At 33.7% G+C, this 19,257-nt stretch overlaps 1 protein-coding gene across 2 annotated transcripts; it reads right to left on the minus strand.

The window, feature by feature from the left end:
* Positions 1-14,230: 14,230 nt before the first annotated feature.
* LOC115700521 (glycosyltransferase BC10) lies at positions 14,231-19,008 on the minus strand. Of its 2 annotated transcripts, XM_030628070.2 has the most exons (11): positions 18,339-19,008; positions 17,760-17,873; positions 17,418-17,518; positions 17,166-17,237; positions 16,815-16,896; positions 16,584-16,664; positions 15,671-15,709; positions 15,403-15,468; positions 15,083-15,232; positions 14,714-14,842; positions 14,231-14,574 (listed from the first exon to the last, which is right to left on the minus strand). In XM_030628070.2, exons 1-11 carry the CDS (start codon positions 18,564-18,566, stop codon positions 14,557-14,559), a joined length of 1,080 nt encoding a protein of 359 aa, XP_030483930.2. In that variant the 5' UTR covers positions 18,567-19,008; the 3' UTR covers positions 14,231-14,556. The 2 variants fall into 2 exon arrangements, with proteins under 2 accessions (XP_030483930.2, XP_060958859.1); XM_061102876.1 differs by lacking the exon at positions 15,671-15,709 and having other exon boundaries at positions 18,339-18,998.
* Positions 19,009-19,257: the final 249 nt, after the last annotated feature.

The following is a 19,257-nucleotide window of genomic DNA, read 5'->3' on the forward strand; positions in this document are numbered from 1 at the left end:
GCATTACCCTCATTAACTCCACAAAAAATCATAGTGTCGTCAGTGAACATAATATGTGAAATAGGAGGGCACTGCCAATTCACTTTGAACCCCAAAATGCTACCATTCATCTCAGCATTCAAAAGCATTCTAGAGAAACCTCAATGACTAAAATAAACAAATACAATGAAATGGAATCACCCTTGCGGAGTTCACGACTTGGCTTCACGGTCTTCAAAGGGTCTCCCCTACTGATGTAACGTCCTCACTTCAAGCCTCCATTGGACTCTTACACCCATGAAATGATGGCTCTGATACTCAAGTACGCCACTCTTGCTGCTTCATGGACTAACAACTGGCCCTACAGGGCAACACGAGTGTTTTCAACGTGCTTTGTTCTCACTCGCACACTTCCTGGAAAAACTTCCCAGGAGGTCACCCATCTTGAAATTAACCCAGGTCAAGCACACTTAACCGTGGAGTTCTTTCGTGATGGGCTACCGAAAAACAAGATGCACCTTGTAAATATAGGTAGTACCAATCGATCCATTTAAGCCCTTTTTAATTGTGTAGTCCCATACCTATACAGTCTCAGAATCATCCCACTTGACTTTCCCCAAGCAATGTGAGATTGTACAGCTTACCCCGTATTTCCCCTTACGGATCACGGGACTACTGACTATTACAATCACCCTCCGTTACGGGGTCTGACATCTCCGTCAACCACACTTCCGCTGGGTCAAGGCTCTGATACCATTTGTAACGTCCCTGCTTCAAGTCTCCATTGGCCATTGCACCCACAGAATGATGACTCTTATACACGAGTACGTCACTCTGGCTGCTTCATGGACTGACGACTGGCCCTACAGACCAACACGAGTATTTTCAGTGTGCTTTGTCCTCACTCGCACGCTTCCTGGGAAAATTTCTCAGGAGGTCACCCATCCTAAAATTATCACAGGTCAAGCATGCTTAACTGTGGAGTTCTTTCGTGATGGCTATCAAAAAACAAGATGCACCTTGTTGATATAGGTAGTACCAATCAATCCATTTAAGCCCTCTTCAACTGTGTAGTCCTATACCTACACAGTCTCAGAATCATCTCACTTGACCTTTCCCAAGCAACAGCTTACCCGATATTTCCCCTTACAGATCATGAGACTACTGATTGTCACAACTGAGTAGCTAACAAATGAAACACACTGAGCAATAAGTTTTCTAAATTGATCTGCTAACCCAAAGCATTGCAGAACATTGTTAAGAATTCAGTTTATCTAACAAACATAGTGTTAGTGACCTGTTTTAATTAAATTAGTCCAGTTCATTTATGGTGTTATTGTTACAATATTTTGGTAAGTAATTTAAAAATAATTATATTTTATGAAAATAATTATATAATCACTATTTATTGAATATGATATTTAAATAGTGTAATTATATGTTTGTTTTTAGCTATATTATAAAATGCTATATATTAATATTATAATTTAATTACTAACTTTAGTTATTATGTTTTAATAATTTGTATATGAATACAGTTAGAATGATGTAATATTTGGAAGAGATTTCAATCCAAAACTATATTTTAAAAAATAACTATTATAAGTGTACTATTGAAGAAGATTATTAAGTTAAAACAAATCAAAGCACAGGTATGGCTTTTTTTTTTCTTTGACGTATGTGGATATGGCCTTTTAATGGAGAAATAAAACAAAATAGATCAAATCTAATTTACCCATCATTTCGATTTGGTGTATCAAATTGGTCCAATATGATTCACAAAGTTTAACATATACATTTACACACCTCCAAATTCTAACAATTAATGATTTATTTAGTATTAAATATCTTCATCCCTATTTTTTCCATTTCTTCATTTCATATAAGTGGCGTAGGTGGTGGTGTATGTCGTTTTCTATACTTTCTAAGCTTTTTTATTTCGTGCTAAATTGTTTAATTTAGTTGGTATATATATTAACCCAAGGTTTAAGAACAAACAACACTTGGAGTGAGTGGGATTAAGAGCACCATCAAACGACAGTTGTTAGTTGGTGAGCCATTTCAACAACGAAAATTACACCTGTAAGGCTGTACCACTACGTTGTCTACTTTGAGATTTCCTTCACTCTTTTATAACTCATCTACTTTTCTTTTAGAAAAAAAAAAAAAAAATTATCACTTACGCGTTCTTTCTACGTACTTTTTTTTTTTTATATATTTGATTATTCATTTTGTATGGATAAAGTATAATAAACTAGTAGGACAGCAAAATCAAAGCCTTAAATGTGGATGTTACGTTAATTTTGACCCAATTACTAATGTAGATAAGATAATGTAGATTGCCATTGCATCTTCTATGACTATTATTCTTTTTAAAAAAGAAATAAAGAGATTGATTTCATTCTCCAAACTCAAGATTAGTCAAACTTATAATTTAAAAAACAGAGCAGGAAATCAGCACCGGCCAAGACCCTCGTCCTTTCCATAAAAAGAGGGAACAAAGAAATAATTAAAGATGTATCATTTATTTTAACAAAGGAAGAATCAATTTATTGGTTAGTAATTATATAAGTTATTTATTATTTTTTTTTTTTTGAAAGAGAGAGATTCCATTAAAAGGTATCAAGCCAAAAGATCAAAATACAAAATATAGGTAAATTTAAACAGCTAAATCAGTGGACAAGTCCGTCCACCATACCCGAGCCTCATCTAAATCTAACACTCGTTTTGCTAAAAAATGAGCAACATAATTCTTTGATCTATTACAAAATGACAAGGATATGCTACTGAAAGAATTCCTAATATAATTAATATCATTAACAACAATATCAAACTCATTGAAACAAGGGGCCCTGCTATTGACAGGAAGAATTACCCGCTCACAATCAGAGAAAACAGTAATCACCGTATACTCCATCTGCCCAGAGATTTAATATGTATTAAATATGGTCTATGTACTGTTTAGATTTATTAAAATTATATATTTAAACTATTAAGATTGAGATTGTGAGATTTAATACCTAAATATATATTTAGGTATTAAATGCTTAATGTTTTAGATTTTATACACTTAAATACTTAATGTTTATTTTTGGAGGCAAAAATACCTAATATTACAATTCTCTTACACCGTTACTACCACTTCCATTAACTCATAAATATGGACACGCGGAGGGTTAATAAGGTAAGATTAGTATAAAATATGTATATGTATATGTGTAGATGTATTGTATGCATGGAGTTTATGTGATTCATATACTACCAACACTAGTACAGTTATTAGTGCTGAGCGCATTGGTACAGTATATGATGTTCAAAGGATACGATTCGGTGTTACCAATACTAGTACAATTAAGTATGCAGTAAATTAGTACAACTCTCAGTAATACTCGAGGTATGGTTCAGCATTACCAACACTAGTATAGTAGCGGTACTTCATGCATGTGGTACAGAGGTCGTACTTCTGTTAAGAGCATTCTTGATCATTTGTTAAGCCTTTTGTGGTTCTAGGTAAACCCACCACAAAGTCTATTATCATATCCTCCCACTTCCACTTAGGAAGCGTTAATGGTTGTAATAACCCAGCCAAATTCTGATGTTTTGCCTTAATCTATTGACATGTAAGACACTTAAGACACATATTCTGCTACATCTTTTTTCATTTTGCACCACCAATAATAGGGTTTCAAATCTTGGTACATATTGGTGGTACCCAAATGCAATGAGTAAGGTGTAGTATGAGCCTCATTAAGTATTTCTTTTCTGAGATCGCCACTACTCGAAACACAAACTCGAGCCTTCTAAAGTAACATTCCAATGTTCGAGATTGAGAAGTCCTTAGGCCGACCTGCTAATACCTCCTCTCGAATCTTGACTAGCTTAGAGTCTTCCAATTGTGCCTACCTGATTCTTTCTAACAAGTCTGACTGAGGGGCTCAAGTTATGTAGTTTCCCAACCAAGAATTCAATACCAGCTCTAACCAAATCTGAAGCCAGCTGAGGTGAGATCTTTATGGTACTGAAAGCCTGCCCAGGACCATATTGGCTTTTTTGGGATGATACAAAATCTCATAGTCATAGTCCTTAACTAGTATTAACCATTGTCTCTATCTCACATTTAAATTTTCTAAGTAAAGAAGTACTTGAGACTCTTGTGGTCTATATAGATTTCATGTTGGAAATATTTTACCAGGATCTAGATTTACTACCAAGTATGTTTCATTAACATCCTAATATGAATTCTAAAACAATGAAATAAACACATAAGAGTTTAAGAAAACCTTACATTGGGTGCAGCGGAATATAATGACTCCTTCCATTCAGATCTCTAGCCCTTGATTTCTTTCTGTAGCAGAGTATAATCAAGATCTGAATCTGGATCTCTTTCTCTCCTTCTTTGATGCTGATTTTTCACAGTCTTACATACTATGATTGAGGTACCACTTGATGTGTGTGGGCACTACTCATTCACTCAAGGGAATTTCGAAAGTTTAGAGAGGAAAAGAGAGAAATGGGCGGCATAGCTTTTCTCTGAAGGAAACAATGTTCAAAGTCATAAGTTTCCTGAAGCCAATACTTTCTATTTATAGAATGCCTTCTAGGTTTAGGTTAGAATTGTATGGCATTAAAATAATGAAAAAATAAAATGGTAAAAGCCTATGCATAGTGGGCGGCCCAAATAAGGAAATTGGGCCTCACTTTGTAACTTTCCCATTTTATTATTTTTCATTCTCATTTTCTCAAAAATGCCAATTTTCCAATTTAACCATCTAAATGCCAATTCTAGTTATTTAATAACTTAAAAATAATTATTAAATAATATTTCCATTTAATATATTTGTTAATTTAGACATGTAAAGTCTCTTAATTAATAAATAAACCTAGAATCTCTTTTCTTTACAATTTTGCCCTTGCTTAGTGAAAATTCATAAAGTGGACATAGTCTAACTTTAGAATTTTAATTGATTAATTAAAATCAATTAACTGAGTCTTACAAGCAGTATGGTCTCAACTAGTATGGGGACCATGGGTCTATATAACCGAGCTTCCAATAAGTCGAACCGAATTTACCATGTAAATTTCCTAACTTATTAATTCCTTATTGAATCCACACTTAGAACTTGGAATTGCACTCTCAGTCATATAGAACGCTCTATATGTTCCATGATATAGACACGTCATCAATTATCCATTGTTATAATCCTAATTTGATCAATGACCCTCTAATAGATGATCTACATTGAATAGGCACTAAGTTACCGTTACACCTTCAATGTATTTTATCCTTAAAACACTTAACTCCGTATAAATGATATTTTAACAAAGTGAAATGAGATCTCCACCATTTATCTCTGTTTAGCCAAGCTCGAAGGATATCATCGCTTTACCTCTAAATTCCTATAGAAGTTATAGACTCCATATTTATGGTAGCGCTCCCACTCAATTATACTATCATGTTCCCAAAATGTACGTATCACCCTGACCCAAAAGTAGGCTTAACTAACAAATCAAAGAACATGTATAGTACTCTTGAGATCGAACCTAACCATATCAGGATTAAGATCATTTGATCTAGGATCAACAGGTGATATTAATTGAATAGATATTACGGTAAATTTTAATATATCTAATCAAAGTTCAATATCGGTCCCTTCCGATGTATACTCCATACATCCGATACTGGTAAACTTTGCCAATGTCCTGGAAAGAACATAACACTTTTCCAAGGTGTAAGAATACCTATCGCTGATTATACCATGTCAGTCTAAATCCAGTGTTCTGACAAATCAGGGAATAAACTTTCGAACATATAATTAAGATTATATTCCATTGTGTTGACAACACTATAATCATTAACAAATTCATATGTTCTGGACTTAAATAGAATTCATACATTATATATATAATCATGAAATAAATCATGTCAACCATGCAACATAAAATGTTATTTCTGATCTTTATTAATAAGTAAATCTGATTATATTGAAATGGGTTTTATTTAGGGCACATAACCCAACATTTCACACTTCTCCCCGTATAGGTAATGTCACCATATCTTTAGGGCAAACACAACAACAATAAGTTCTAAATCATGTGTCGGGTAACATTGCTCATACTCCTTCAATTGTCAAGAAGCATAAACAATGACCCCGTCGGCTTGCATCAGAATGCACTCCAGACCCTGTCTGAATTCATCACAACATACAACAAACTTTTCTTGATCTTATGGCAAAGCTAACACTAATTCTGTGATCAACTGCAACTTTAACTCTTGGAAGCTTGTTTCAAACTTATTGGACCATACAAACCATTGGTTCTTCTTAGTCAATTCTGTCAGTTGCATTGAAATCTTAAAAAATCCTTTCGTAAAATGCCAATACTACCCTACTAATCCAAGAAAACTTTTGATTTCAATAACTGTCCTTGGCCTTGGCCAATTCTTAACTGATTCAATTTTCCTAGGCTCGACTATAATTCTATCCTTTCCGATAATATACCCTAGGAAAGACACTCGTGACAACCAGAATTTACACTTCTTGAACTTTACATACAACTTATGATCTCTGAGTCGTTTCAGAACCATTTAGAGATGTTGCTCATGCTCCACTTTTGTCCGAGAATATACAAGGATGTCATCGATAAATACTATAATAGAGTTATTGAGGAAGTCTTTGAACACTCTGTTCATAAGATCCATAATGGCAGCTGGAGCATTTGTCAACCCAAACAACATCACTAAGAACTCATAGTGACCATACCTAGTTTGAAATGTTGTCTTCAGAATATCTTCCTCCCGAATTATTAACTGATGGTACCCCAAATGTAAATCAATCTTGGAGAAAACAGTCTTACCCGGAAGTTGATCGAACAAGTCATCAATTCTAGGCAATGGATACTTATTCTTGATCGTCAACTTATTTAATTCTTGGTAATCAATACACATCCGAAGGGACCCATCTTTTTTTTTTCAAAAAAAAAAAATTGGAGCTCCCTAGGGTGACACACTAGAATGGGTAAACCCTAGATCCAACATCCCCTAAAGTTGTATTTTCAGCTCCTTAAGTTCTGATGGAGCCATCCGATATGGTGCCTTTGAAATAGGCTCTACCCCGTGCCAAGTTAATAATGAAATCTATTCCTTGCTGTGGCAGAATCCCGGTAACTCCTTGAGAAAAATATCTAGAAAATCTATTACAATTCTGACAACCTCAGGCCTAAATGTTTTGGGTCTTCTGGAGTCAATCACAACTGCTAAAAATCCTATACATCATGTGTAGTAAATCTTTAGCCTTTAAAACTAAAATGATCAAAATCTGAGAACCCTGAGCAAACCCAACATAAACAAGTGGTTCTTCGCCCTCCAGCTGAAAAGTTATCATCTTCCGTTTGCAATCAATACTGACTGAATACTTGGATAGGAAGTCCATCCTAAGTATAATTGTAACGTCTTAATCTATAGGGATGTCACGTGTGTGATTTTATAAACTAGTTTAATACTAATAGATTAATTATTTAGTAAAAATCGTGATGATATCAAAAGCTTGACTAAAATAAACCACTAAAAATGGACATCATAACGACATTAAAAATATATTCTCGGGATCCATGTTATAAAAAGTTTACAAAAAGACTAAATACAACAACAAGTCAAAATACTAAATCAAAATGCATGGCAGATACATCCCAAAAATAATTCCTGGAAACTCGGCACACAGGCCAGTAGGGTCAATATGTACATTGCTGGAGAAGACCGCCATCTCATGGTTTCTCTAACTTTTCCTTAGTGATTGAGTGCATGCCCACCCATAGCAAGTTCGTCCTCAATCATAGTGTGTAAGACTGTGAAGAATCCAAACAACTGAAGGAGTGTCGGGCTCAGATTTGGTTATACTCTGCTACAGAAAGGATACAAGGGTTAGAGATTTGAGCGGAAGGAGTCATTTAATTCTGCTACAACCAATGTAAGGTTTCTCATACCTTTAATGTGTTTTATTTTACATCGTTTTATAAGTTCATATTTAGGATGTTAAAAACATACTTGTTAGTAAATCTAGGTCCTGGTAAAATAAATTCCAACAATTAATCGCCCAAAACATAAGTTGTAATAATCATCTTCTCTGAAAAACTTTAACAAGTGAATTAAAGAACTTAATGAACACAAATAGGAGTTTATGTATACTCAAGATTTAGATTGATCTACTAATGATGATCGTTGTGATATGAATTATACACAGAACCTTTATCACATGTCTATCCATATATGTGATCTGAATTAAAATCATACACACTAAAGTATAATGTATAGTAAACCGTACTTGGTAATTCCATATTAAAGATTCCTTACTTTAATACACTACTGACTTATTTTATTCATATTGTATAATCTTAATTCTCTTATATGACCTTACAAGATTATACCAACTCTATATTAATAAGAAATTTTCAAATATTTATTAATTATACTTCAATAATTAATGTATTTATTTATCTTATAATAATATTTCATATATCTATAATATATTATCAATTAAATACTTGCTTTTATGGCATAAATTTCCACATATCTATTGCCTCACTAGTCCGCTGAACTAACTGAGGATCCGAATACTTTTTTTCTCCAGTTACATCCCAATGAATTGGAGAATGACAATTCCTACCATATAACATCTCATAGAGAGTCATACCTATTGTACTCTAATAATTGTTGTTGTATGAAAATTATATCAAAGGCAAATATTTATTTCACGAACCCTCAAAGTCAATCACACATGCTCGTAACATGTCTTCTAGTATCTGAATCGTCCTTTTAGACTGGCCATCCGTTTGAGGGTGAAAAGCTATACTGAATTTTAGCTTTGTACCCATGGCCCTTTGAAGACTTTCCCAAAACTTAGATATGAACTTCAGATCCCTATCCGAAATAATATATTTTGGAGCTCCATGGAGACAAACTATCTCCTTCACATATAACTCCACGTACTGATCCATTGTATAAGTTGTCTTTGTTGGCAAAGTGTGCTGTTTTGTGAAACGATCCACTATAGCCAAAAATGAATCATACATTCTCGTGGTCCTAGGTAAACTAATCACAAAATCCATTGTAACATCCTCTCATTTCCACTCAAGAAGTGTTAAAGGTTGCAATAACCCTGTCAGTTTCTGATGTTTAGCTTTGATTTGCTAGTAGGTCAAGCACTTAGACACATAATCCACGACATCTTTCTTCATTCCACACCACCAATAGTAGGGTTTCAAAATCTTGTTACATTTTGGTGGTACTTGGGTGCAATGAATAGGAAGTAGTGTGAGCTTCATCCAATACCTCTTTCCTAAGTTCATCACTGCTCGGAACACAAACCTTGGCCTTGTAAAGTAACACTTCGTTATTTGAGACTGAGAAGTCCTTAGTCTGACTAGCTAACACTTCCTCTCGGAAGTTGATTAACTTAGAATCTTCTAATTGCACACATCTAATTCTTTCTAGCAAATTGAACCAAAGCATTAAATTATAAAGTCTTTCCACCACAAACTCAATACCAACCTTAACCATGTCTGTTGCTAGCTGAGGAGAGATCATCATGGTATTGAAAACTTGCGCGGGACCTTTTCTGCTCAAAGTTTCTGCCACCACGTTGGCTTTCCTAGGATGATATAAACTCTCACAGTCATAATCATTAACTAACTTCAACCACAATCTTTGTATCATATTTAAATCTTTCTGAGTAAAGAAGTACTTGAGACTCTTGTAGTTTGTATACATCTTACATTTTTCCTTATACAGATAATGTCGCTAAATTTTTAGGGCAAACACAATAGCGGCAAGTTCTAAATCATGAGTTGGATAATATTGCTCATACTCCTTCAACTGACAAGAAACATAAGCAATAACCATAGGTCAGCTTGCATCAGAACGCACCCCAGACCCTGTCTGGATGCATCACAATACACCAAAAATTTCTCTTATTTTGATGGAAAAGCTAACACTGGTGCCAAAATAAGTCGTTGCTTTAGTTCTTGGAAACTAGTTTCACACTTGTCAGACCATATAAACCTTTTATCCCTTTTGGTCAATTCTGTTAACGACATAGAAATCTTAGAAAACCCTTCTACAAAATGTCGACATCCAATCCAAGAAACTTCTGACTTCAGAAACTGTCTTTGGTCTTGGCCTACTCTTAACTGATTTAACTTTCCTCGAATCGACCATAATTCCATCCCTTCCGACGATATGACCTAGGGAAAGACACTTGTGATAGCCAAAACTTGCACTTCTTGAATTTAGCATACATCTTCTGATCTCTAAGTCATTATAAAATCTTCCAAAAGTGTTGTTCATGTTCTGCTTTTGATTGAGTATATAAGAATGTCATCGATAAATACTATGACACAGTTTTCGAAGAAATCCTTGAACACTCTATTCATAAGATCCATAAAGGTTGGAGGTGCTTGCTTAATGAATTGCTCATACAAAGGCTCCATTTGATTACAATTAATAAGTTGTTCTGTTGGCAACACTAGAGCATAAGCAACTGGCATTTGTTGAGGATGCACAACAAGAGGACCCTACTACCTTAGCCTCTGAATTTCTTCATCTTGTTCATGGATTCGGGCTTGCATTTCTACAAACCTTTGCTCCTAGTATTTAGGAGCCTATGGCAGGTTAACATTACCTCTGCCACGAGCTCTTCAATGGTCTCTACCCCAGCCACGGGGACGAAGAGGATTCTAACCTCCCCGACCTTCTCCAGTCTCAGCCAAGTTATCCTAACTCCTTGTGTTTTATTGTCCATTTATAAGACTAGCCTGCAAAACCATAAGTCAGGTCGGTCAAACAACGATCGAACTTATAATCCAGATACCGCATACATGGAACTTTAGGCAATGCATTATCCAACTAACATAATGCTTACATGCTTCCTATCATGCTTTTTTAATCATATAATTTACTAAACAAGTAAAGGCTTACTAAAGTGTGAGTTGAGCTTGTCTCTGATGATGATTGTACATATCTTGACAATCTTTGAAGGACAACCTGGTGGCTCTAATACCGAATTGTAACTTCCTACTTGATTAGGCACGCTACAATTATTTTCTAATTACTGTCCACACCTTTGTTAATCGAAGATTTTATAAAAAAAATGTGATAAATTAAATTTTAATAAATACATATATTTATAAAAATTTAGAATCCCGTTAAAAGTTTACAACTGTACTCAAAATATATTATTTCATAAAAGTGTCACCCATCGACTACAAAATATGAGCCCATGTCGTCTCAAAAACCTAACACTGTAGGCCTAACCATTTTGATATATATACAGTCACCCGCAAGCTCTGAACTCAATACTGCTCAGCCTTCGTCTTTCCTTTACCTACGCATGAAACCATATCTGTGCGTCGACAGGCTCAGTAAGAAAAGCATAAAAATATATAAACATATTACCGACTTACAACTAGGCGCCCATACACCTACCTACAAGGCTTAATAAATAAATTAAGAACGTTCTTGAATTTGGTACAATTTACCTTAATATCAGTCTCAACTAGCACTATCACCGTACTGTGGACCTATCACTATGCTTGTACCACTATGATAGCATCAATCTATACCCAAAAGTATAATTGACCATAATATCACTCTTAACCAGTACTATGCTCGTACTTCTAACCCGGTACTATGCTCGTACCGTTGTGATAGCATCAATTAATACTTTATAGAATTAAATATCAGTCAAAAGACTCAAAACTAGTACTATGCTCGTACTGCTAACCCGAGACTATAGTCGTACCACTATGATACCAATTCATACATTGTAGTAAACTTAAACATGTATATCACATGCGCGCGCGCACACACACATATGTATATATATATCTTATACTAATCTTACCTCGTTTCTAGATTCAAGTGTGCCAGTCAACCTGAAAGAAAATATTGCTTGCTGAATGGAGGCCATATGTAACATTTATGTCAAATGAGTAAGCAACTTCCTAAAACATTTTTGGGGATTTAAACTTAAAATCAGAAGTTTTCCTATAAATAAATAGCATGACAATACCCTAAATATCGAGAAAATATGGGTTCTTAAAAACCACCCCAACCGGTCCACCAAAATTCCAAACAGTAAACTATTTTTTGGGATCTTGACTAGGAAAACGGTTTACCATTTCTAGAAAAACAGCAAATTGTTTTTCTACAGAATCCCAAAGAACTTTGAATCTCACACAAATCAACCCCAAATTTCACATAACTCTCCAGAACACCTAAAAATATCCCAATAAACATATTTCAATCAATAGTAGCAACTATTACTCACAGGATTGAAAAACATTATTGTTGAGCCAAATTTGAGTTCATAAACTCAAACTTGTTCAACTCTTCTCACAGCCAACAAAACCCAACCAAACTAAGCTCAAATAACTCTAATCTAACTCAAAAAATAACCCACAAATATCTAGGGTTCAAACAGAACCTATTTCTCCCAACTGCATGCTTAAACCAACTCAAAACTCATAAAACATAGGGAATATGGAGCTAGGGTTCTTACCTTAAGTCTAGTCTTTCAATTCTCCTTGAATTCAAACTGAGTTCTTGGAGAAATGATGAAGAATTACTCTATTCTTATTGGTTCTCTTTAGGGTTGAAAGAGGGAGAGAGTTCTATAGAGATAAGTGTGCATGTGTGTATGTTTTTTTTTTTTTTTCTATTTTGATAAAATGAATAAAACTTGATATAATCTTTTCTTTGTTTTATCCTTAGCTAATCAGCTAGAAAGCCCTAAGAATCCTCTACTAATTTACTAAAGGACAAAACCAACTCTTAAGGCCAATTTACTATTTTACCTTTACTTCACACTTAAGTAATCTTAAGGTTTAGGGGTAAAATAATAAAATACTACAACCCCGCCTAATCTTAATATTCCAAATATAGAAAATACTAGTCTCTCTAAATGAGAGATTCTAAACCATACCCGTGTGACTCTTATGGTCAAGCTGTCGCATTTCTATCGTTACCGAGCAAAAATTATAAAAATATTAATTTCTACATTATCACATATAATACACCTAGAGTTTAATAAAATCTTCGGAGTTAAGAAATTATAACCCTATAGCCTATTTCTTGAAAATAGAATCCACAATATAACATAATCAAATGTAGTAATATAATTTAATTAATTAATGTTAATTAGCTTACATATCCTGTATTCTAAGTATGAGGTCATTACAGCCATTGATTTTTTTAATTGGCTATTTTAGTTGAGTGGGAGGGTAACTAAGATTAAGCTTTGTGAGATAGATATAGTCTATTTGGAAAGCTAGGAATGCATTGGTTTGGAGTAATATTAGTCCTAAGGTGGAGGGTAATGTATTATCGACTGAGTTGGTGACTAATGGTGCATATTTATGGGTGAAGCATCAAATGCAAGAAGTCAAGATAAATGTGGATGCTGTAATTTTTAAAGTTGAAAGATTGTATGGGTTTTGGAGAGTTATTTAGGACCATGAAGTGCATCTTTTAGAAGCTCGAACTTGTAGCAGAGAGGATGTTGTTGCTCCAGGATTGGCTGAAGCAATTGGCATTTGTAAGGCACTCAAGTTGGATAAAGATGCGAAGATGCAGTCATGGCCACAGGTGGTTCTTGAATTTGATTGTCTTGTGTGGCAGTTCAAGCAATTTTAAGTAGTTTTACAATACTTTTTTCTTTTGGCTTAATAATTGAGAAACGTAAAAACGATTACATGAACTGTGTTTTTGATGTTTATTCTCAATTTGCTAATAACGTGATTCATAATTTTGTTAAAAAAAAAAAGTAACAAACGCGGAGCCAATAAATCAAATGCAACCCCATATTTATTAGAAAAAAAATGAGAATTTTTATGATACAGTAGAAATGAAATGGGGGAGAAAAAAAATCTTCAAACCTGATTAAATCTTGAATTTGTTTATTATTCATTTTAAGGGAGTTAACCTTTGAGCATACATTAGTTTTATAATTAGTTTATTTAAAATGGTTTATAACCTGATTGATAAGGACTTTCACATAAGGTATTCTCAATGGTGCATGCAACTATGTTTGATATAAAGTAGAGAATTAAGAGAATCTAGAGATAAACTTAGAGCTTTGAAAGGATATTTGTTTCAATCATCCCATTAAAGTAAAATTTCATGTTGACCAGACTGATGAGCTGAGAGTATCATTGATATATGGCAAAAAAAAAAACTCAACCAATTGTATTCGTCTAAAATAAGTTTGTATGTAATTTAATTGTGCACATATCATTACTATATGAATATAGGAAGAAAACGTCACAAGTCTTCTTTTTACCTCTCATTCTGTATGTTACAATAACCTCTAGCTAGAACAACAAAAATATATCTAAAAGAAATACTTTTATTCTATATTTCACGAGGGAAAAAAGAAAACTATACACGATGAATAACACTTGCCAAACAACCCCTTAATTCTAAAGTAAAGACATAGGGCTCTTCTTATTTCACATGACTTTATTTCAAAGAATGGAGATTTTACGCTAACATATCGATTTTCCATGGTTAGGCTATAATTGTCGCTTCATTTAGAGCTCCAGAGCTGACTGTAAGAGAGCAACGTAAAGCATGAGAATTAAATTTACTGAACTTGTTCAAATGTGGGTAAGAAACAAACAACAATGTTAAGTCATTATACAAGAACAATATTTCTGCATTTCAAGGGTTATAAGATGTCAAACTTACTGTATTGACGAGCCTCAGAGCGGCGGGCCTTGTAAATTTTCGGGCGAAAAGAAAGCAAGGAGCTGGTTTTCCTCTGCTAGTACACCATTCTCTTCGGTATTCAGTCTCGTAGTAGATGTTATCTATCTCCTGAAAACAAACAAGTGTTATTTTTGTATGCTTTTATACTCTTCTGTGATGAAAATTGCACTGCCATAATCAATCAAATCTAAAAAATGTATGTATGCAGCAGTCAAAGCTAGAGGTGGCTTGTACTGTTTCTTCCTGCTCTGTTGCCTAATAGTACCGAAAGAAGTAACTACTATTACAACATAAATACTCAAGTTCAAAAAATTGACTGTTCCACTATTTAGCAGTGCATTGGCATACCTTTATTGATTGTATAAGCTCCGGAGTAGCATCTGAATATTTGTAAGTAACAGGGTGCCATCCCCGACGTTCACGGTCTTTAGAGGATGATAGATCCCATGACGAATGAGTCAGTGATCTTCGCGTTAATTCAGCTTCATGGCCTTCTTGCTGCAATTTGAAACCAGAGGCTTCTTAAATCTTTAAGGATATAACGACAGTAGACATTTATTATATTAAACAGAAAAAAAAAAATAGATGAGAGATGGAGCATTAAACTGACTCTCTGAAAGGATTATATTATGATAAGGCTCACAAGTTGAGGTAGAATAATAACTTACAGCTAGTAATGTCTGAACATAATGTTCATCGGGTATACAATTATGTTCCTTGGATCCATCAGCTGGCTGCAAATGACATAAATCTTCTTATAATTAAACTTACAAAACTTTTATCACATTTCTTAAAAAAAATAATAATAATTTGAAAATACAAGTGCTTCTTACGTAGCTAATATGATATTGAAAATAGTTTAAAAGTGCCTAACCAAATTTTTGTGACACTTCAGAAGGTAATGAAATAAGGTTACCAAACATAAAGTGTGCTTACAAGGGGGCGATCCCGCCAAAATTCAGGCAGTGACTTCCTCTGCATAGTTTTGACACATAGAACATGTAAAATAAGAGTAGAAGAACCTCTGAAGCTTTCACATACAGAACAATCTTAAAAATAATAGAGTAAGATTGTACAGAAGTTTGAACTTGTCTCTGGAATGGTGAAGTTAAAAGAGATGCATGTTAAGTAACTCAATCCTCTTAGGGGTGTTTTGGAAGTTTCTATGTGATTACCAGAGTGTCATTAAACGGATAGTAATTGCACATCATAGTAAATACATGTCAAATAGTAATAAGTTAATAACATATAATTTCTTATTTTCATGTTTGACAAAAGAATAAGTAATTACACATAAAATTAACAGTGTAATTATTATTTTCAAAAAAAATGTTAATATTTGGTAATTACACATTCTCATGAGGCTATGGGAAATGGGTAATCAGAATGGTATTTGGAAACTCTTAATTACCTCACAGATTACTGTGTAATAATCTAGTTAAACAAACACGTCAAACCTAATAATTCCTTCGAATTACTCTCAATTTCAGTTACAGGGTGACTTTCCAAGTGCATCCTTAGTAATTGAAGGTTAACATTTTTCCAAAACAATGTAAATTTAATTATTCTAGATAACTAAAATATGTCTACTGTCAGAAGCTCCCATAAGGGTGCCTTTTTTAACAAGTAGAACAGGTTGGGTGGCTCTTCTATTGTTTAAAGGAATTTCATAATGCAAGAGCATCATCTAGTTTACTTGGTAAATTCACTTTGTTTCATAAGAAGGGTGCGTGATTCAATCCTACTTTCACTAGGTTTACAAGATTTAAGTCACGTTTCAAAGCCAACAAAATAGCTCACTGTATTGTTTCAAAAGACTATTATCCAATGTAAATCAAAGAAAACATACCTTGCAATGCAATTGAAATATAGGGAAGACAACATCATCTTTTACCACAACCTCTGCATGTTTCCTGGTCAAAACAACCCACTGCAGAAAGGGAATGCAACAAATAAGAACCAGATAATCATTAGGCACATCACATTAGGAATTAGGAGATACCAAACATTTCATTCATTTTTTAAGCCTTTTTGCCAAAGATATAGTGGTTTTTTATATTTTAACAAAGTTGAATTCTACCTGAGATCCCTTCCTCCAGTTATGAACAGGAATAACAGGATCCATTTTGGGATTGTAGCGACCCTCCTTTGTATCAGCAAAACTATTCCAAAAACGGATTGTTAATAACAACAAAAACCAAGAGTTAAACAGAACCTATCACATATTTGCTAACAGTGAACAGCATATCAGCCCAACACTGACATTTAGAAGACATAAACACCCACCTGTGTACTAAAAACATTTTCTCTAGAAAAAACATAAGGAATCCAATCCACAAAAAACCCCAAAGAAAATTTACAGGGGACAATCAATTGTTTATTATCCATGATGACAGAAATCTACCAGTGTAATATAAGTCAACTCACTCACCTGTCAACAAAACTGGTTGATGTTGACATGATATAATCATATATATAGCTGAAGTTGTGAAGAGGGATGCAGCTGCAAAGAGATGAAGAAACTGAAATGTTGTTAAGAAAATCACACCCGAACGGAAACATATACGGAATTTTTGTAATAAATAGTGTTTGTGTATATATAAATTAAAATTGAGATTACTTGTAAGCAACAGCAAAAAGACACAAAGTACAATTCAAGGATATACTATATAGACAATCTCACCTGTCTGAAAGAAAAACAAACCGTTTGTTGTCAGTATCTTTAAGTGCATGTTTAAGTAATATACGCTCTGCCTCGATCATAGTTGCTTCTCCCCAATCTACCTGGAATGAAAAATACAGGAAACCAAAACTATTGTACTGCCAAGAAGAAGAAAGAAAAGAAAAATCTAAACCCAAGTTTTTATGAGAATACTTTGCTTCATATTTAGGCTACTTTTCTTTTTTAGTCAAAATGCACAATGTTATACAGTATAACTGTATAAGAAATGAACAAAACTAACGAATTCATGTACAAATAACAGACAAAAGTTTAGAATTTGAGAATTCAGGTCAAGAACAGCACCTGTATACTATCATTAACTTGACGATTCAGAAAATATGCCGATCTAGTGGTCGCCTTGTTGAATAGAAAACCAGGCCTAGAGTGAACATATACTGAAAATTTGTTCTCCCCTCCCTGCCCCCAAAAAAATAAAAATCTAAGATACTTGAGCAAACAAAACAAACTTTTTTTAGGCTCATAAGTTATCAACAGAATTTATTAATTCCTCAATGTAGATTTTTTTTTTTTTTTGACAGAACCTCAATATAGAATTTTATCAAATACACAATGTTTAATTGTTCGGAATTGGAGTCAATGCATACTTTTCCAGCACTATTAATAGAAACAATAAGGAAATTAAGTACTAACTATGGTAACTCTAAATTATGAAAGTAATTAGAAAACTACTTCAATTAGTAGAATTTGACCAAAAATGGTATTACACAATTGTCATTTAATCATTCTGAGTTGCATAATAACATAATTCGGTCTGATCTTTATGTAAATTTGCACACGTTTTACAGCTCTATAAATGGAAACAAAAATTAAGTACTGAATTATTATATTAAGCAATGCATAAAATTAAATAAAAGTTAAAACCTGAAAGAAATCATCCCAAACTATATCCAAAGGAAGCCGATTTCGAGCAATGAACAAGAAAGCGATCTTCGTCTTTTGAACGCTAAAAGAAGAAGCCATAGTCATAACCCGACTGTACTGGTTCTGCATAAAAAACAAGCTTCCGAAACAAAAACCTACGAACATCACAACCAATAGCTTCCTCTTCCATTTGTAATTTGATTTCGACTGAGCTACCTTCCGCTTCATTTAGCTTCATGAACCAAAAGAAAAGACTAGCCTAAAATGTAATTAAATTCAATACTCCATGCAAATGGAAATGTTGTTTAGCTTCAAAACTCAGCTCAACCAGATCCAGTGAACTTGGAAAATTCCAATTATATATATATAAATAAATTCGTGTGATTGAAGACAAGGAAGTAAAGTTTGTATAGGGATTCTCGTGGTGGTAAGAGTCTTTATGGTATGAAGCAGAGGCAGAGCATGTGTAGTTTTGGGGATTCAGACCCAGAAAGAAGGGAGAGAGAGAGAGAGAGAGAGAGAGAGAGAGAGAGAGAGACTATAATGGTTAGAGAGAGAAAGGAACTTCAACTCTCAGTGTGAGACTGACTTGTCTTTGCTTGACTTGGAATTTATTTTAATTTATTTTTGTTGCGTATGATGTAGGAGATCGAATCCTCTCTATCATTGAAACTTCAAAATGAAAAGTGTTTTTCTTTTTCTAAATATAAATAAATTTATATGTATTTTTTCTATTTTAAATCGTTTGTTTCTTTTATGTGTTTTGTTTATCTCATTTTAGATTTGGGCTTTTTAAAGAAAAAATAAATTGCATAATAAATCAAAAATTTGAATAAAATTATAAAAATAAAATAACACGGAAAAATTTTATTTTTACTCTTTGAACATTTTATTTAAAAAAAATACTTCTTGAGTAAAA

The sequence above is a fragment of the Cannabis sativa genome, chromosome 8 (assembly GCF_029168945.1).
Source record: "Cannabis sativa cultivar Pink pepper isolate KNU-18-1 chromosome 8, ASM2916894v1, whole genome shotgun sequence".
Classification (NCBI taxonomy): Eukaryota; Viridiplantae; Streptophyta; class Magnoliopsida; order Rosales; family Cannabaceae; genus Cannabis; species Cannabis sativa.

What these genes read in the sequence shown, in the direction of transcription:
- LOC115700521 (XM_030628070.2), bottom strand. Translation starts at nt 18,566, where the DNA reads ATGAAGCGGAAGGTAGCTCAGTCGAAATCAAATTACAAATGGAAGAGG. An exon ending in AAGTTAATGATAGTATACAG is followed by an intron (nt 17,519 to 17,759) that starts GTGCTGTTCTTG and finishes TTTTCATTCCAG; the next exon opens with GTAGATTGGGGAGAAGCAAC. An exon ending in ACTGGAGGAAGGGATCTCAG is followed by an intron (nt 16,665 to 16,814) that starts GTAGAATTCAAC and finishes CCCTTTCTGCAG; the next exon opens with TGGGTTGTTTTGACCAGGAA.